At 35.6% G+C, this 21,946-nt stretch overlaps 1 protein-coding gene across 1 annotated transcript in view; it reads left to right on the top strand.

Moving 5' to 3' along the window:
• Zir (dedicator of cytokinesis) overlaps positions 1 to 21,946 on the top strand; it is a 667,641-nt gene that overhangs the window by 399,659 nt on the left and 246,036 nt on the right. Inside the window, exons 30-31 of the mRNA XM_090407837.1 lie at positions 66 to 200; positions 19,895 to 20,047. Coding sequence (XP_090263963.1) covers positions 66 to 200; positions 19,895 to 20,047 — 288 coding nt within the window. The remainder of the gene's footprint in view (positions 1 to 65; positions 201 to 19,894; positions 20,048 to 21,946) is intronic.

Raw genomic sequence — 21,946 nt, forward strand, 5'->3', positions numbered from 1 at the left:
ATATTCTGATGTTAAAGTTATTATCATCTTGTAGCATTCTGGCTTACAGTAAATCAATATTTCAGGTTGTATCCCAAACCGATTCTCTTCAAGGAGTTCTTAGTACAGTTCTTCGAGTATTATTACATTCATTGGGTTGCAATCAAAGCACTGCTGTTTTACAAAACATGTTTGCTACTCAGCGCTCTCTAGTTTTCAAGGTAAGTATGCAGCATTCAATATATTTATTTTAGCTTAGCTTTGGCTAAGTTTGATGATTATTTCAATGCCACAGTTACACAAGTAAAGAAAATCACACAAAAGTTAAATAAATAATGATGCAATATGCATGATACTGCAGATAAGCTAAACACTGAGTGCATCTGCATTATTATGCATGTTATTTCATGCACTTGGAAACTAGTTGTGATCACCTTCCTACTTAATTGGAAGAATTAGGTAGAAAGGTGAGCAAAATTTATATCTGCATAACGTAAAATGTAAATAATGAATAAAATAAATTAGTTATTTCCCTATTGAATGTAGACAATAGAGTATGGAGCAGTAACACTGCTCCATACTCTATTTACCATGAAATTAATATTGAAATTAACCATGAAATTAATATTAGTTAATTTATTTAAAACATAAGTATATCATTTTAAGATATTTTACACACAGTTTGACAAATATTAATTACAGTTGGCATTTTGTTTTTAAAATTTGTATAATTGTTTTAAAAATATAATTTTTTTGTTTCTTTTTATTAGAGAATTATTTATTATTATTTATTTATTCAATTTTTTGCAAAGTCCTAGTTTTCCAAGGTGCTTGCAAAACTTTTGCTAATTCTACATTCTATTGGATCACTATGCCATACAATACCATTGATATTTGTAGACTTTTAGTGTACAGTGAAAGGTGGGAGGAACATTCTGAACTCATACATATTTATATGATACCACTATTAGACAGAGAGAGAGAGAGAAAATAGCTAAGTCAAGGGAAACAGGAGCCTGTATGTGTGCATGGTCAGAATGCCAAAGAAGAATGGAAATGGGTTCTTATAGAAAAGGTGAAACACACAGAGAGAGAGAGAGAGAGAGAGAGAGAGAGAGAGAGAGAGAGAGAGAGAGAGAAATGACTATAGGAGTAACCTGAAAAGAATAAGATTAAATGTCTTAGGTGAGGAAAAGAAAAGAATTTTCTTGGATGTCACAACTGAGACTGATAATGGAAGTAAAGACATTGGCAGTTTTTATGCCAAGCTAAGTCAAGGGAAACAGGAGCCTGTATGTGTGCATGGTCAGAATGCCAAAGAAGAATGGAAATGGGTTCTTATAGAAAAGGTGAAACACAGAGAGAGAGAGAGAGAGAGAGAGAAATGACTATAGGAGTAACCTGAAAAGAATAAGATTAAATGTCTTAGGTGAGGAAAAGAAAAGAATTTTCTTGGATGTCACAACTGAGACTGATAATGGAAGTAAAGACATTGGCAGTTTTTATGCCAATCCTACATACTAGAGCATTCAAGACATCAGTGCCGTCTGTGGGCAGGAAGTCAAGAAGAAACCTGTTAATGTGTTTTGAACAACTGAAAGTTGTAGTTCTTAGGAGAAACTGTCGGCTCCAGAGTACAAAGACAGCAGGTATAAAATAGGAGAATGAGAAGTTGCTTTGGTATATTTGGAGCTAGACAGTGAATGAATATTGACCAGTAGCTGCTCCTTTGTTTATGGATTTCAGTGAAAGTGAAGAATCTTGTCAGCCAGTTCAGCAGAGCCTTACTCACAAAAATACCTGTAGAAGATGCAGTGGATAGAAACAATGTGCCTGTAAGATAGTGGCTGAAGTTTATCTTTAGGAAAAAAGTCACTGATTGACCAAATCACCCTCCTCGCATATGGAATGGTGTAACAGAAGTCTTCTTCAAATGCTTGGTGGTATAAAGCATTTTTAGAGATTTTTGGTGCACCATCTCATATGTGAGAATGTTATCCTAAGGTGTGGGTGAATTTGTACAGAAGTAGAATTTGCACAAGTGAGAAATAATGTCTTTAGTGGAAAAGCATGCTAATTTATTGGATGAAGAAGAGATTATGAATATGATGTGCTTATGCCAGGATAGACCAGTGTGTCTTTCTAAGAAGTGATATATGATTGTATGCAGAGTTCTTGGTATTATCACGGATGAGAAAAGATGAAATGCAATCTTCATATGAAATAAGTCAAGAGATCAATGCTTACGGAAATGATTATGGAAGATCTTCTAGTTTGGGATATCTGGGTATTAAAAGGTTTTCTGAATGAAAAAAAAAATGTATTGTATTCTCATCAGCAAAACCATTGATAGAATTTGAGGTTAGTGATAGAAGATCATTTATGAATAGTAGAAAGAGTGTGGTTGAAAGTACAAAGCCTTGGGAGACTTCAGCATTAGTGTGGAAATCTGAAGAAAAGAAGCCATTCACAATCATATATAGTGAGCAACGAGAAGAGAAAATTAGTAATCAAATTACAAAGGATGGGAGGTAGCCGATATGGTGATAATTTGGTAAGTGGGCCAAGTGTTAATGCTTAAGTGCAGTGAGGTGATGTCAAAGCTTACCAGTATATCTGTATCATTTTTAAGTGCAGTTTTAAAATGAATCAAGTTTTATATAAAGGATGTGGTATGACCAGTGCGAATGTGTGTGTGTGTGGGGGGGGGGGGGGGTAAGAGAGTTTGCTAGCTGCTTTGACAATTTATAGTATCAGTGGCATCTACTGTAGGTCTTAGGAGAGAATTGGGTTTCTGGATTTTAGGTAAACCTTATATCTTGGGGGAGGGGGAACGAGAACCAAAGGGTTTCAGGTGTTTTTCTGTGATGTCAGTGGGCCAGGAAGATAGTTTACGATTACGTTCAGTGGTGTTAAGGATGACAGTAGCATTACCCTTAACCACTGTGGCGATGACAATACTTTTATCCAGTTCATGATGGAGGAGGAAAATAACAATAATTTATCTTTCTTAGACACTTTAGTGACACAAAAAACCCACTCACACAAGCAGATATGTTCACGAACTCTCCCCTCAACACCCACTCTCAAGAATATGGCATTATTAAAACTCTAACTAATAGAACATACAATCTTTGTTCCAGTGGAACTTCTCTTTCAACAGAACTCAACCACATACAGTCTGCAGTCACCCCTTCCGAAGGATTTTAGAAATGCCATCACCATCCCTTACATATGGGGTACAACAAAAAAATAGCCAGGACATTAAAAAAATACAGCCACTTCTCTGCTTTTAAGCCCCATTGGAAACTTGCTGTCTTTATTCATTCTACCAAAGATCAGCTCCATCCTCTCTCTCTTAGTGCCTGGAGTATATCCTGCTAGGTTGAAAGGTGCAACTCTGACCAGAACAGCTGAAATGGCACCTGTTAGTCAAGGAACAGTCTCTATATCAGCATGGCAGTTGACATGACAAACATCATCAATGAAATGCAATAGTGGACAAAAGCGCTTACTGCAAGAGAGAGGGGTGTTCAAGCATTAGTATGCTTACCACAAAAAAATAGGTGGACTACTGCTGAGCAATTGTGTGAAAAATGTAACACTAGTCGTGAGAAACCCATTTCAACAAAACTCTGCACCGGGAACTGCACAGTGTTGGATATCACAGTCGAGTTGTCTTACACAAGCCTTTGATCACTCTCTTCAATGCATGTCATCACATTCAATGGTGCAAAGATTGCAGGCAGCAGACTAGACAACATTGGAACAATGTGATATGGTCAGCTGAATCCACGTTCATGCTTCAAACAGATGAATATGTGTTTAGCATCAGCTGAAGGAAACTTACCAGCCAGAGTGCTTGTTTCCAACTGAAAGGTTTTGGTAGTTCTGTTATGATCGGTGATGTAATTCTGATATAATGGTTTGGTTCCAGTTGTTGTATTGGAAGGCAAAGTGAATGCTACACATTATCTTTCAATCAGAAGTGATCATCTTCATCCCATGTTGACACACTTTTCTCCTACAACCAGCCATGTTTGAAAACAGGATAATGCTCCCATTCATAAAGTAAATGTGATCACCCAGTGGTTTATGGAACATGACAGTGAGGTATCCTGTCTGCCATGGGCATCTCACTCACCATACTTAAATCTTATTGAACATTTATATGTAACATTTTGGAGTGAATTCTCAGGCATCATTTCCCACCTCCAAAGAACAAAGGCAAATTGATTCAATTTCTGTCAGATGAAGTGCACCCTCTACCTCAAAGAGGAGAGGCTGTACTTGGACACCCACGGTGGGCTAACACCACATTAATCGAAACTTGTTACTGTTTCCATTTTTTTTTGTCCATTACCTGTACATGTCCATAAGGATACATGCACTGCGTTATGGGATACTAAGGCAACTTAAGTGAGGTCATTAGCCTCTATGTACAAGTAGCCCAGTCGTGAAGTTACTTCATGCACAAACTTTGTTTGCTTACACTTGGATAAAGGATGAAACAAGAATATGATTTCTTGGCATCTTTAATTTACGATAGTTGGATGACTGGCTGGCTTTTATGTTCTTTCATTGCAGTTGATTGGATATAGGTTAGCTTCCATACTGAAGGATAGATAACTATGAAATATTGTAAAAATGATACAGGGTAGATTTTCATTGATGAGCATAAGTTTTAATTAGGGAATACTGTAAAGACTAGAAGCCTTGTTGGTATCCTAGCTATTCATCATTCTTCTGATATCTTTTTGATAAAAGACTAGAAGATGCATGCAGCATACAGTTTTGGTAACCACGGTTACTTTGCCTTGATCATTGATGTGCTTGTTTAGCATGCAAGTTTGGAGTTATATTTATTCACGAAAGACAGAAATTAGGAGAAAGAGAGGAAAGTTTGTGACACTAATAAACAGTCGGACTAAAAGTTGTAAATATAAAAACAGGAAGGAGAGGGGAGAATACTCTTAATGGTAGCAGACGATGTCCTCTGAAATGGACAACATCAACAATGATTTTGAGGCTGAAATGTTGAGTAAGGCAATATAATGGCTAAGCAGGTAAGATTATGAACAGAAGATTATAATTTTGGGAGATTTTTACTCTGAGGACATCAATTGGAAAGAGAAAAGTGATATTAAAGTAGAATCAATTATTGTATGTGTTGCTTAGGGATCATTACCTAACATAGCAACTGATGGTAAGAATAAAAGTGCCTGACACAATGATGATCATGATTTGAGAGTTTGAAAATCCACACTGCTTCTGGTGAGCAGGAATCACAGTAGTTCTGAAGAGCCACAAATTCTCAGCTTTAAATTACACAACATTTTTTAAAGTTCCACATGAAGTCCTGTTCAAATCAGAACAACAAACTGAAAATCCCAGCAACACACACACAACACACAGTAATCACATGACCCACAATCTTTTTGAACTTGTGTTTATGTGAAATTCTCACTGCTAGTTTATTATTATCATCATTCAGTCATTTCAGTGAAGTCAGAACATTCATCATAAAGGAGACCCACACAAACCAGTGCAAATAAGATGCCTTTCTTAAAACTTATTCACTGGCATTTACAGTCACCTCTTATAACCCATTTCACGCATTCAGCAACCTCAAAAGATAAATTCTAGTTGTAGAAAGTTCTTTCACTTTGTCAGAAAGTAAATTATACTTGCCAAGAAACTATATTTTTGTTTATTTGTTGAAAGGTTTTTTCACTTAGTTATACATTAAATTAAAGATGCCAAGAAGATGAAACCAAGAAGTTATGTTCTTGGTTTCATCCTTTATCCAAGTGTAAGCAAACAAAGTAACTTCATGACTGGGCTACTTGTATATAGAGGCTAATGACTTTATATCAATTGCCTTAGTATCTCATAATGCAATGCTCATATCCTTGTGGGCACAGATAATACTATGCATTAGGGAAAGGGCCATTACCTAGACCGGTTTCTACGGTTTTGACCTTTATTGAGAACTCATCAGTAGGAACCAGACCCAGAAGTGACACCAAGGTTGGAGTAATGCAAAAGTCATGAACTTCATGTGCAAACTTTGCTTGCTTACACTTGGATAAAGGATGAAGCCAAGAATATAATTTCTTGGCATCTTTAAGTTTTAAGTATATTCTTGTTTAATCGATTATCCAAGTGTAAGCAAACAAGTTTGCACGTGAAGTCTTTTCACTACTAGGCTATTTGTATATAGAGGCTAATGATTTCACATCGGTTGCTTTCACAGCAGGTATAGCATTCTAATGAAGCAAAAAAACTTTCTACAGCTTTGTCTGATTTCAGAGTATTTTAACAAGGTGATATACAACTTTTTTTATAATTGTATATGAGAAATGGCATGATATTCTTTTGCCTTACTATCGTCTTATTCATGTACCACTTTCATGCCCATCCTTATCAGCACCAGTTACCAGTTTACGTAACAAATTCTGTGCAGTATTGTGTGAAATGTCCTATCAATATCATGGTATATCCAAACAGCATTATCACATTTACTTTATCTGACTCAATTCTCTGAGTAGAACTCAGAGAACATAAGCATCAGAACTATATAAATGGGAAGAGCAATCTGCAAAGCATTTTAAAGAATTTAAAGAATGGGGTAAATCAACCATCAGTTCTGATACCAATTGTCCAATCCTCGCTTCATGTCATGTGCTATGATAGTCATTATCTGCCTGGGCTGGCAATTTGAGATTAAGCTGATTAAATTATGTTCTATATTGGCTTAAACCAAGAACAAAACAACAGTACAATTAGAATAGCATGCCTACTGAATTGTCACCCACTTAAACAAGACCCTATAGTTTTCATTGAACAGTGAAAATTCATCCAAGCTCAGCATTATCAAAATTCAATATAGACACCATCATTACATGAGGTGTCAGTGAAAAGAAGTTTGAACTGACAGAAGAATTAGAAAAATAACATGTAATTAGTGTACTCATACAAAGAAGACCAAGTGAGATTCTTGTCTTCTTTGTTTTGTATTCAGGCAATAGTGATCATAAAAAGGAAGGGATAGTTATAGTATTCAACACTAAAAAGATTATCTATTTTTAATAGTAAGTAAATTCAAACAGACTGATGTGGACAACTGAACAAATTTCAAATTTGGGAATTGGACATGAGACTTATTTCTAACTATGATTATGCAGATTAGTGTACTAAGGAAGAACTCAAGGAATTTTTTGAGTTATTATAGAAGGCAGCAGACATAGAAAACGGAAAGCTATTTTTTCTTCAAGATTTAATTGAAGATTTAGAAATGAATACCACACGCAAAGAAATGTTTTGAGAAAATTTAGAGAAAATAACAAAGGTAATAATAATAGTAAGTGCTACTTGCTGGATTTCTCTTCAGCACATGGAATGTTCATTACTGAACACCACATTACCAAATACTACAACAGAAAGATATGCACAGATTCACATGAGAGAAGATAAAGAAATAAGAAAAGTCTTATTGAATATGTTATTGAATAATGATATTGTCACTCATGTTCAAGATATAAGTGTATACATGGGATTTTATTATTATTATTATCAGAACTCTAGGGAGTCAAAGACTTATGAGAGGAGGCCATAGGTTAAACTTCTCTTAAACTCATTCACATGAGATGAATTTACTACTTCAGCAGACAAACTATTCCACTCACTCACAGTTCTATGAATGAAAAATCTAGCTCTCACCCCTTTCTTAATAACCACAGCAAGCCTGACTCCCATGGATATCTCCTTGTCCTCTCCTCGCTTTCCATATAATGCAAAATTTAAGCATCCAGAATCCTAGAATGGCCTCCCAAAAGTTTATAGGCTTCCATCATATTACCCTCCTTTCTCATGTCTACCAGTATCTGCAGTCTGCATGCTATTTATCCATCCATCCATCCTCATAATCTACATTCTATAATCCCAACATACTCTTGGCAACTCTTTTTTTGCAGCCTTTCCACAGCATTTTTATCTCTTCAGAACCCAGGAGACAAATCTGCACACTGTAGTTAAGCCCTTGTAAAGAAGCAAAATGACTTCCATATCCTACATATCAATGTTAATTTCAACATCACAATTATCCTCTGAGTCGTATTTACAATTTTTGCAAGGTGACCCTTGAACATAGACTTCCTATTCAGCATAACTCCACAATCTCTAGCCTAGTCATTCACTCTAAGCATAATTCCACCTATATATTGTGCTATTGGATATCTCAATCATGCGAAAGTGCATAATTGATAACCATTATCATTTGCCCAAACTTCCAACCTATTCAAATCATCCTGTAAATACTGTACATTAGTAAGATTTCTGATTGCTCTGCCTATTTTTCCAACATCAGCAAACTGTTGAACATCTCCTGTCAGGCCCTTCCAAATATAATTAATATATAGATTAAACAACAATTGTCTAAAGACTGGTTTGTGGAGCACACAACTGGTCACCTTGAATCTACCAGATTCCCTGAGTGTTGGTTTCTTCCATCATCTAAATTTGTTTACTTTAAAAGAATAATAGTGTCTCCAAATTACTAAAAGTATTTTTGATTTATTCTGTTTATTACAAGATAGATACTGAAATGGTGGAAGTTGGGAATTGACAGAAAAGCTTGGTTAATAAAAGTGGTGGTGGATGCTGGATGCAACAGTCGATGTGGGTGAGGGTAGTGAATAAAGTAATGGGATACAAGGAAAGTGTTTGAATCAGGAGAAAGTATGACATATATGATGATAACAAAGGAATGCCCTGGGGTAGAGGTGGAGAAGTCACATATGGTAGCATACGAGGGTGGTCTGAAAAGTTCTCGTCTTCGACTATAGATGGCAACACCATCTGTACGATTTTATTTTCTAAGTTGGTACATCTGTCATAAGCATCAATGTGAAATTGCAAGTCGTTCTATCAAGTAGTTTGTTTTATGCAGCTGTCTGAAGCAAATATCCCTTGAAATGGATAAAATTGAGTATTGTGCCATTATAAAATTCTTTATAAAAGAAGGTTTAATGGCAAAAGAAATTCATTCGAAGTTCATAAAAGTTAATGGGCACTCTTCTCCTTCGTTTTCAACAATTAAGAAATGGGCTGCCGAGTTTAAACATGGCCATACCAGCCTTGAAGATGATCCACATGAAGGATGTCCAAAAAGTTTAACAACACCAGAAATCATTGATCAAAGTGCATGATATAGTATTGGATGACTGGCGAGTCAAAGTGCATGAAATTGCTGAGACTATAGGCATTTCAAAAGAACATGTAGGATATATTTTGCATGAAGAATTGCATATGAAGAAGCTTTGCGCAAGATGGGTGCCACACCACTTGCTCACAGCAGATCAAAAAGGCACTTGCATGAAAATCTCTGAACATGCTCGGAACATTTTAACAAGAATAAAACTGATTTTGTGCATCGGTTTATTACTTTGGATGAGACTTGGATCCACCATTACATACTACCAGAATCCAAACAGCAGTCAAAACAGTGGACAGAAACTGGTTGTTCAGCACCAAAGAAAACAAAGTAGGTTCCATCAGCAGGAAAGGTCATGGCATAGATGTTTTGGGATGCTAAAGGCATTTTGTTTATTAATTATCTTGAAAAGGTTAAAACAATAACCAGAGAATATTATTCCAATCTTTTAACCAGACTAGACAAAAAAATTCATGAGAAAAGACCTGGTTTGCAGAAGAAAAAAATCATCTTTCATCAGGACAATGCACCTGCCCACAAAGGTATTTTGGCAATGGGAAAATTAAGGGATCTGCACTATGAATTGTTGGAACATCCACCCTATTCCCCAGATTTGGCTCTCTCTCTCTCTGACTTCTATCTCTTCCCAAAACTAAAACTCTTTCTCACTGGTCAGCATTTTTCTTCGAATCAAGAGATGATTGCAGCTGTAGAGGGGTATTTTGCAGATTTTACCGAGAACCACTACAGGGACAGATAGTTGCACTGGTGCATCCTGAAATAAATGTATTAATCTTAACAAAGATTATGTTGAAAAATAAAAATAATTTTGAAATTATAAATTCGTTTTTTCATTGTTAGGCCAAGAACTTTTCAGACCACCCTTGTAGATAATTTGTTCTAATGAAATATCCCATAATAACTAATCACTCATAATTATATTAAAATACCATTATTAGTGATTTTAATTAGATTAGATCAAATTAGTAATATACATTAGAATGAAGGAACGGGAAATGACTTTCTTGACTATTTAAGGGATAGCTATGTAGGCAGTTTTTATTGAGGGATACACAAAGTATCAACAGTCTGTGATTTGATCATCTCGCAACAAAATATTCTTTTTTTCAAGCTTTATTTCATGATGGTCAGGCATTCATTGGATAGAATTTATTCAGACAAAAACAGATGTGCTAGAGTAATTAGCAATTACTTTACTTGCAATTAAGAAAATAACCTTAGATGTTATGACATCTATATCTAGGTCATCATCAGCAGGATGCATTTATATATGAACAAGACACAAGCTACTTGACAATGTACATAAGTATGCTATAGTATAACTACTTTGTTTACCATTTACACTAGCTTGATCTGTGATGAGAAAAATACATAAATTAAATCGATAAATAACCTGAATAAAATAAAAAAAAATCATTTATATATAACAAAAAATATATTAAAATAATGTATAGGTATTCCACAACCATTCCATGTCTGTGCGGTTAGCCTAGTGGCTTTGTGCTTCACAACCATATACCTGGGGAAGGAGTGTCCTAGGTTTGATTCCCGTTGCCGACGTGAGGAGCTTAAGGATCTTCCTCAGTCATAGCCAAGTTAGCCGGTCTTGGACGTGGACAGCAGGGTTTTTTCTGCCAGTTTATCTGGGGTTTTTCATCCCGCAAGCAGGCAAACTGGTTCTTTGAACACACAGGGATACAGCCAAGAATACTTACAGGCATAGGGGGTGACCATCCTATCCTCGTACTTCGGTTACAAAATCCAAACATGCTTGGAAGGTTGTGGACCTTAAAGGCCTGTTAAAACCATTAGGATAGATAGGACAACCATTCCATATATTAGGAGAAGATCAGAAAAAATAGATAGAACACTGCATGAATACAATATTTAGGCAACATTCAAACCTCCTACCAAATTAAAAAGTATACTGAGCTTATCTAAAGATCCCCTTCCTTACCTTGCACACCCAGGGATTTATAAAATCCATTGCACCTGCAACTTACCCTGCATATGTGAAACAGGACTTACAATTCCAATTAGAAAACACAAACAGCACATTAAATTATTTCACTATTTGTAAAACAGGCCTGTCCAACCATGAACTCCAAACTTGTCACAGAATTAATTGAAAAGACATTTAAGAAAATAACATTTAATAACATACAATTAAGAAAATAACCCTAGATGTTATTAAGTCCCTACACCATGCCTGAACTTAGTTTGAAAGAAAATTCAAGGAAGCTTGTGAGATGCTGATTCATCATCCTAATCTCAACAAGAATAATGGGTTAGCAATTCCAAGAGTCTGGAAGACCTTTTTTTTTTTTTATGTTGGACCCATATACAAGAGGTTGTCTGGTCAACCTATAGTATGTTATTACCATATATGGGTGATGGCTTGTGAAAGGAAAAACTTGTTTACATTTGATTTAAATGCCTGCATATTGTATTCCTTGGGAAATATGTCGGAGTGGGGGGGGGGACTGTTTCACAGTACTGCAGTAGCAGGGATGAATGAGGAGGAAAAGAAACTTGTTCTGTGGGTTTCAAGGTATACTGTAAAAGGTTGTTGGGCAGCAGCTGTATGTGTTCCAGTGGGTTGAGTACAGGGTAGGGGAATTATTGATGCTGTTTCAGATGAACATTTCCTGTGAAAGTAGCCACTATAGCATTCAGAAGAACAAAATGGCAGAATGCAACATGAGAAAACCTAAGGACAACAGGGCTATAGAAGTGCATTTGTCGTAGTTCCAATTTTAATAATTTTTTATCGATCATCTGTATATATTATTTTATTATACTTTTATTATATATAAATTATTATTTTTTATTTCATTTAGGTTTTTATTTATTTATTTTTTTTTTCCTCAACAGGATATACATCACAGGATAGTCAGGCAATTCTTGTAGAAAGGCTTATACATTGGTTATACATGATTATTAATTAACTTAAGGAATTCACAACTTACACTAGAATATAAATTAAATTAAACTTTAATATATATTTCCAATATTTCAGCATCTTCAAAAGAACTCAATATAAAGACATGTGCATGCAGGCACTACACACAGTAAATGAGGACGAAATGAGGACGCTATTGTTTCTCCTAAAAAGTCCTGATGGTGCTCCCTAGCAGGCTATGTAGGTATTCTTGGCCGTTGGGCTGAAAGTCACCTGATGTATATCTCCCAAATTTGGGGCAGTCTCATGCAACCAAATTTGTTGAGGTTTGGCAAGTTTCTTAGGGCTGAGGCTTATTCTACGAAAAGTCTTTCAAATTTGAACTTGCTACGGTGTATTATTGTGGCTTTCTTCCACCGTATTCTGTGGCATGTATCCAGAGCATGGTCAGCAAGACCAGAGTGGCTATACTAGTGAAAATGAATGTAGTCCTTGTGTTCTGAAATTCTGATATTTGCTGTCCTGCTTCCCCTAGACCTACCTGGTGTATACCAGGTAGGTCTAGGGGAAGTGGTTGGTCTTTAGTGGAGCGGATAAGGGATGCCAGTTTTCTATACGGTCTGTAACAAGAGGTCAAGTTATGTTTTTTTTAAGATTTTTGTAATTTTTTCTGAGGTGACTCGCATGTAGTAGGGAATGGTGATGGATTTAGAGTAATCCTTGTTGTGAAGGGGGGGGGGGGGATTGTGATTTACTGGTTTCAATATTTTTTGGATTTTTTTGGGGGGGGGGGGTAGCCATTGGCTAAGAAAGTGTTGAGGATATGATTTAGTTCAGTGGTTAGGGTATTGTCATTTGAACAGATGAGTTTAGTCCTGTTGTATAGTGTCTTAATAACTCCATATTGTTGTCAGGGGTGGGGGATTGTTGGTGAATGTATGGGTCGGCTTTCTATAAACTGAGAAAAACAAAGTTCCATCAGGCTGGTGGGTACTTGTGTGTCTAGGAAAGGGAGGCTGTTATTTTCCTCTTTTTCCAGGGTGAACTTGATTCTGGGGTGTTGGTTGTTTAAGTGTGTTAAGAAGGAGAGGAGTGTATCAGAGCCATGTGGCCAAATATTGAACACATCATCAATGTAGCAAAGCCATATGGTTGGTTTTTGTGGGGCAGAGTTTAAGGCTTTCTCTTCAAAAGTCTTCATAAAGAAGTTGGCCAGGGGTGGGGAGAGTGGTGAACCCATGACTGTCCCCTCTATCTGTTTGTAGAATTTTCCCTGCCAAATGAAATAGTCGAAGTTCATTGTGAACTGAAATAGGGCTGAGATATTGGGGGGGAATTTGGCTTGGATGAGCTCTAAGGTTTCCTTGAGTGGGACGTTTGTGAATAAGGAGGAGACGTCAAAACTCACCATTATGTCAGTCCATTGAGGTGTAAGGTTTTCTATGCTGGTTTTAAAGTGGGCTGAGTTTTTTTATGTGTGATGGTGTTTTGCCAGTATAATAGTGTGTGAGTGCTTTGGCTAAATGTTTGGCTAATTTGTATGTGGAGGAAATCAATGCCATTCACTATGGAACGTAATGGCACATTTTCTTTATGTATTTTTGGGAGTCCATATATACGGGGGGGGGTAATAGAGTTAAACTGTTTTAATTTGTTAGTAACTTCTACAGGCCTTTTAAGGAGCCTATGGAGTTTTCTAATTTGTGAATTGGTGGGATTGTATTCGATAAGGAGGTAAGTAGTCCGATCTAATAAAGGAGCATTAAGCTTACCTGTGTAGTCTGTTTGGTTGAGTACTATGATGGCGTTTCCCTTATCTGCTTTCATGATTACTATTTCTTTGTTATTCTTCTGCAGAGCTTTATATTCACTATTGGGTATGTTGGGTTTTAGTGGTCTTGCTTTGGTGAGAACACAAGCTACATCCAGTCTAATGTTGTTGGCAATGTAGTTTGGAAGGTGGTGGATCCTGCATTCAATCTGGATCATTATATCCTCAACTGGTATTTTTCTCTTGGTTGGAAGTTTTGGTTCGAAGGTCGAGTTGTTTTTTAATTTCTGAAATTCTTTATCCACCGCAGTGTACGAGACATCATATAAAATTGACCAAAGCTCGTGATTTAACATGTTGGAAAGCTCTTCTTCAAGCGCCCGAATAGTTTTGTTTGCGTCAGCTAGGAGAATTGTTGGGAATTTGTTCCCATAGCAGAGCATAGCTGGCATAGTTATAAATTCGGACTTCTTAGCCTGTAGAAGTTACTAACAAATTAAAACCGTTTAACCCCTCCAAACATATATATATGGACTCCCAAAAATACATCAAGAAAATGTGTCATTACGTCCCATAGTGGATGGCATTTATTCCCCCACATACAAATTAGCTAAACATTTGGCCAAAGCGCTCACACACTATACTGGCAACACACCATCACACATAAAAAACTCAGCCCACTTCGAAGCCAGCATAGAAAACCTTACACTTCAATGTACTGACATAATGGTCAGCTTTGATGTCTCCTCCTTATTCACAAATGTCCCACTCAAGGAAACTTAGAGTTAATCCAAGCTAAATTTCCTCCATATCTCAGCCCTATTTCAGTTCACAATGAACTCAGGCTATTTCATTTGGCAGGGAAAATTCTACAAACAAATAGAGGGGACAGCCATCAGGTCACCACTCTCCCCACCCTTGGCCAACTTCTTTATGAAGACTTTTGAAGAGAAAGCCTTAAACTCTGCCCCACAAAAACAACCATATGGCTTCGCTACGTTGATGATGTGTTCACTATTTGGCCATATGGCTCTGATACACTTCTCTCCTTCTTAACACACTTAAACAACCAACACCCCAGAATCAAGTTCACCCTAGAAAAAGAGGAAAACAACAGCCTCCCTTTCCTAGACACACTACTCACCCGCCAGCCTGATGAAACCTTGGTTTTCTCAGTTTATAGAAAACCACCCATACATTCACCAACAATCCCTCCACCCCTGACAACAATATGGAGTTATTAAGACACTATATAACAGGGCTAAACTAATCTGTTCAAATGACAATACCCTAACCACTGAACTAAATCACATCCTCAACACTTTCTTAGCCAATGGCTACCCCCCCCAAAAAAAAAAATCCAAAAAATATTGAAACCAGTAAATCACCCCCTCTTCATAACAAAGATTATTCTAAATCCATCACCATTCCCTAAATGCGAGGCACCTCAGAAAAAATTACAAAAATCTTAAAAAAACATAATTTGACCTCTTGTTACAGACCGTATAGAAAATTGGCATCCCTTAATCGCTCCACTAAAGACCAACACTTCCCCTTGACCTACCTGGTGTATACCAGGTCTCTTGCCCAATTCTTGGCCATTGGGCTGAAGGAGACCTTCAGCCCAATGGCCAAGAATTCCTACATAGCCTGCTAGGGGGCACCATCAGGACTTTTAGGAGAAACAATAGCTTCCTTGCTTCATCCTCATTTACTGTGTGTAGTGCCTGCGTGCACTTGTCTTTATTTTGAGTTCCTTTGAAGATGGCAACGTGACGTTTCCGAAATATTGGAAATATATATTAAAGTTTAATTTAATTTATATTCTAGTGTACGTTGTGAATTCCTTAAGTTAATTAATAATTAAGATAGATAGTCAGGCAAGTGTAAATGGTTAACAAAGCAGTTATACTATAGTGTATGTACCAGTATGTACATTGTCATGTAGCTTGTGTCTTGTTTGCACACACACATACAGCTTGAAAGAAGTTACAAACATGAACCAGAACATGAATCTACACGAAAACATTCACAGCTGGGCTCACAACATCGATTTCCATAGAAATCGTAGGCATTTCTATGGAAATCTATGGAAATCGATTTCCATAGACATCGATTTCATGAACGCATAGGTAGCGCAAGCAATGCATAATGGCATGCCAAGAGTTAAGTGAATAAATAGTGGAGGAATCAGATAGGTGAACAGTGAAATCAATCAAGTAGTATTCCAAAAAAATCTGTTATAGAGAATGTACAAGAGTTTGTAGTGAATAGATGCATAAAGAATATGAACTGCAGATCAGAAATTGACAAGAATGATTAAAAAAGAAAAAGTAGAATAATATGAGAGAAGATTGGCTAATGAGATCAAAGCTAATCCAAGGGAAATTTTTTGCTATGGACAAGCAAGAGAAAGAAGAATTACAGCAGGTTTACATTGGTGGATAGTTATGGTATCAGAGTAACCATAGCAAATTATGTCGTGGAATTATTTAAAGAACTAGTCATCAGTGTATATCATACTGGTGTTAATGATGCTGTACAACATGTAGAAGTGCCATTATTAGGAGAATTAAAGGTGAAAGAATCAGAGGTCAGTCAAGTGTTGCATGTATTAGATGTTAATAAGGTAGTGGGAATGGATGACATACCCCGAAATATTTTTAAAGAATGTGCAAAAGAGTTAATCATGCCATTGACCTTGGTTATTTAATGAAAGTCTTGCAGTGGAGAAGTGGAAAGAAGGCAAAATAGTACTGCTCTGCAGGCATGGTTCTAGAGAGCAGTTTCCATATATATATATACCCCTAGATGCTAATATGTCAGTGGGACTGGATGACATACCACGACATATTTTTAAAGAATGTGCAAATGAGTTAATCATGCCATTGACCTGGTTATTTAATGTAAGTGTCACCTTGCAGTGGAAAAGTGGAAAGTAGGCAAAATAGTACTGCTCTGCAAGCATGGTTCTTGATAGGAGTTTCCATATATATATATGGAAATATATATATTTCCATATATATAAACTGCTATATATATATATATAACAGTCTGCATATCTGCAGTTATGATCAAAGTGTTGAGAGAGTTGGTTTGATATAGAATTCAGGATTGTGTTGATGGATATAAGATTCTCTATGATGGTCAGCATGAGTTTGCGAAAGGCATATCTTGTTTTAGCAATCAGCTTACATTTTATGATAAGTTGACAAATGCATTGGATAAGTGAGATTCATATACCGTGATTTTCTAGGACTTTGCAGAGGCATTTGATAGATCACCACATGGCATATTGGTGTATAGGCTGCAGAAGATGGGATTGGATAACAGATTCATGGACTGGTGTAAATAATTTCAAAGTTCATTATGATAGACATGTCGCTGGTTGAGTGATGAGTCTATTGACTCCAAGGCTGTTACCAAAATAATAATAATAATGGTTTAGAAGAAGCTAAGAAAAATTGTGGAAGTGAAACTTGGAGAAGAAAATCTGGGTTAGTGAGATATGATTTTCACTTTAAGACAAATAGAAATATTTTTTTGGTTGCAGAAGTTTGTTGATAGGTGATAAAGAGGGGCTGTGATATAAACATTTAAGTTACTTAAAGGATTTTATAGGATTGATGCAGGGGAAATGCTAGAGGGGACAGAGTGATCATCCTTGGAAGTTGAGTAAGAGAGAGTGATTAGTAAGGATGTTAGGACTAGATTTTTCACTTGAAGAGTGACAAATGAATGGAATGGGTTTCCAGAGTCATTTGTGAGTGTTTTATCAGTTAATGGGTTCAAGGAGAGGTATGATATACAAATATGATATACATCATTACAACTTCTTATCAACAGTGTTCCTCAGATTAGCCCGTTATCTTTCAACATTCCAATATTATCAGATCTTATATTTGTGTCTTCTAAAAGTGTTTTCTATCACTTTTTACTGTATCACTCCACCTACATCTTGGTCTTCCTCTGGGTCTTTTTCCTGCCAACCTGGCAGAGAACACACATTTAGATAATCTTTCCTCTCCCATTCTGTTTAAGTGGCCATACCACATGCCATCTGTTCAGTACTCTTTCTCAGGACTCTCATATCTGCAGTTTCCAGTATTTGATCAAGAGTTTTATTTCTAACCCAGCTCTCAGATCCATAAGTTAAGATTGGTTTGAACACTGTGCTTTGCTAATTCTTCTGTTTCCAAATTTGATTTGCCATCTTCACTAAAAAGTGTGCCTAAATAAAATGATTAAATAGGCAGGAAATTGGAATGCGTCAACTGCACTCTGACTGGGAAACCTATAGAACAAGTTAAAATATTTCAGCTAAATAGGCACAGTTTCTTGTGAAGATAGCAAATTTAATATGCAAACAGACAGTAGCATTAAGTACAACTGGCATGATAGTCAACTAAATAATTTTACATGGAATAAATAAAGACAGTGTTGAAATCAATTTTAACTTGTGGATCTGCAATCTGAGAGCTAGAGGCCCAGATATGAGAGTTCGGAAAAAAATTACTGGAGTAAACAGATGATATCAGCACTAGCAATCATATTAAAAATGAAAATTGAAGGAAGAACTTGACATTGTTAGCATTCTGGAATGTGAACAGAGTAGATTTAAGGTAGTATGATTACTTAAACAGAATAGGAGAAGAAAGATTAGCAGAACAGGTGATTTGATGCTAGCATGAAGCAAGATATCCCAGGGGATGTGTTTATGGATTGATACAATTAAAAATGTGTTATGACTGAAATATAATATCTGACAACATTAGAGTTCTGAAAATTACAGACTAATTTTTAGGAAAATTGTTTGTAAGAAAGTCAGTGATGCAATTTATCATGTAGTAATATCATTGTATTCTATTTTGTACACTCCTTGAAGGTATGTATGAGAAATTTGATGATGATGATTAAGGCATGATAAACAGTAATTATTGTCAAGAAAACAATATGATTATTCCCATAGTGAGTAAGAAACAATGCATTTAAAAAAATAATGAAACTACAGAGTGTTTTGTGAATTTATGAAGTAATGGCACATTAGAAAAAAGATGGAAGTGTATAAGTCAACAACATGATAAAATAAAAATGTTGATGAAGTATATAAAATTACAGATTAATGTGACCTGTGGTATTAACACCAAAATAAATTAGCCAGAAATCTCTCATTGTAGATTTAACAGAAATGAAGTGCAGAACAGAGAAATTAAATCAAAATATCCTTTCATTCTTCTGTTTTGTGCTTCATTTTCATTTTTTTTTTTTTTAATTCATGCTCTTGCCTTATAGGTTTTTATTAAGTCACTTACGTATTTTTCCGTGTATAAGATGAACCCTACTTTTTCAAACCCAAAATTAAGAAATCAATATTTTAAACATCTCCACTATCTAATCATACACTCATTGGGAGGAGATCCAAACTGTCTCTCTGAAGCTTTATTTCCATGTTCTTTTGTGTAATTGATGACTTTTAACTTGAATTTTGAAGAATATGACAATCTTTTTTTATTTTCAGACATTTTTATGGGCTAGTGCTCAAAATATTGTTAATGCATTAACTTATCCCGCCAACGAGTTGCAAACATGTGAATGCTTTCAGAGTTCTGATTGGTTTATTTAGTGATTGGCAGAAGCCTGTTTGCAGAGACAAGGTACCAGCAGTTTCACCACAGCAACTACGGGTCTCTCAACTGGTTACCCCCGTGTATAAGATGACCCCTAATTTTTGGTCTAAAAATTTTAGAAAAAAGCATTGCCTTATACATGGAAAAATACGGTCATTTCATTCCTTTATTATGTGGTTCATATCCATTACATCCACATCAGTGATAGTCAGCACTTAAACCTGTACGTTAGAAATCTCAATATCTGTCATGCTAATAGAAGAATTTCTGGGGACTGTAATGCACATCTAATACCCATAATATTATTTATGTATTATTTATTAGCATTATTTATATTATCACTAAGCTAGCAACACCTTGATTATAGTATTGCCATTCAGTTTCCAGAGCTGCTCTTTGAAGAAGAGACAGAACAGTGTGCTGATTTATGCTTAAGGTTATTAAAACATTGTAGCTCCAGTATTAGTATCATTCGATCCCAAGCATCAGCCTCTTTATACCTCCTCATGCGACAAAACTTTGAAATAGGAAACGTAAGTTTATTTATACTATTAATATTTGGCTGTATATCAGTTTTAATAATCTGTTTTGCTTTGAATGGAATAATCTACACACACACACACAAACATATATTTATTTTGTGATAGTATACATGTGAAGTATACATGTGTTCTTTCCTGTTGCATTTCTTCATGCATGTGTTGGCTAATCATGAAGGAAAACCAGAGGGAGAGTGAATGGAGAAAGATTATAAAATGGTTAAGTTGAGAGAAGACTGGTAAGAAGCATACACAGATCAAATAATCAATTCTGTCAGGTGATAAATAAATAAAAAAATAGAAGGCTCAGATATCTGAAGATATTAACGAAGTGGGCATAACAAATCCCAAGAAAGATGGAGATAGATGAAACATATACAGTGGTGTAAATGGATCATATTCAAGATATAGTAAATAGCACAACATCTGTGAATAACTCAAAGAACCAGTAGTTTGAATGATCATGTGCTCTGTCCTACATGATATCATAAAAGAACTGACATGATGTCAAGGGTTTACAAATTTCATTTACATGAATGTGACATTAATTATCACTGTGTAATACTGTCTAAAATATTGATCTGTAGAGCATCATGAAACCCTGTTAATTTATAATGTATTGAGAGAAACAAAATGATTGATAAAAAGAAGAAAGAAACTAAAAGAATGATACCTGATCTAAATTCTTCTTTGGAATGTGAAGTATATTAGCTTCTTAAAATTAATATAGAACATTAACATTTAAAAAATTAAAACACTTAAAATCAGTGCTTACAACATCAAATGAATGTGTGCAATCATAGGAAACCAAAGTGCAAAAACATTGCTTCTACCTAGCATCCAAAGTTTGCACTATTTCATAGTGGAAAAATTTCCACTTTTATAGTAGAAATTTTTCCCTCTCAGTGCACGAATGACAGGTATCACTGACAACTTTTTTTGTATTTTTGCAACTTAATTTATTTTCTCGGATTAAATTCAATTTTAATGTTGATAAAAGAAGAATAAATATATTTCTTAACCAAATATAATCTTACAGCAGTCCATACTAAAGCTTGAGTCAGTGCTTTATTGGTTAATAAGTTCAAGGCGACAAGTCTTGCATGAAATATGGTTAGTACTTCATGAAATGTTAGTGAAGAGAAGAAAAGCAAGTTATAGAAGACCAGATAAAAAGAGAATATACTGAAAGAACTAAACCAAACAACAATAATGGAAATGGAAACAATAGAAAAATACAGAGCCAGATGGAAAGAGCATCTAGAATGGATGACATAATCATAGAATACTCAAGAAGATGATAAATTAGAAACCAGAGTGGAAGATACAGAGACAGATCATTGAAAAAGTTGACCTGAGACCAAATCAGGCCAACTGACCTAGATTCATAAGGAGAAAGAAGAAGACCAAAGATAAGTTCGAAAAAATGTAAAAAAAAAGAAGAAAAGACAATCATATCATCTTTATTTTTCCTTTCTTCTTCCCCTTTTTTTTCTTTCACTTTTTTCATTGATTTTAGGTGTCATGTAATATGGCTATGATGAAATGTATTTTTTCACCAATCAGTTGTTGCAAAATTGACAAAAATCACTCAGTCATCAATGTTCACTTCAGTAATCAGACCCCTCTTGTTTTTTTTGTTTTTTTTAATCATATTGTATTTAATAGTCAAAATTAAGTTATTATGATTATTATACAGGTACCTCCATGAAGTCCAAAGACTCATCGCAAGAGAGACCCAAACTATCCACACAATCTATCATACCTCTTCTTGAACACATTAACAGACAAAGCACTCACAAGTAACTCTGATAACCCATTTCACTCATTCACAACTCTTCATGCAAAAAATCTAGCCCTCACACCCCCTGCTAACCACACCTTCATTCAACT

Source organism: Typopeltis vanoorti, chromosome 18 (genome assembly GCF_054136105.1).
Source record: "Typopeltis vanoorti isolate ZY-2024b chromosome 18, IOZ_Tvanoo_1.0, whole genome shotgun sequence".
NCBI classification, from domain to species: Eukaryota; Metazoa; Arthropoda; class Arachnida; order Uropygi; family Thelyphonidae; genus Typopeltis; species Typopeltis vanoorti.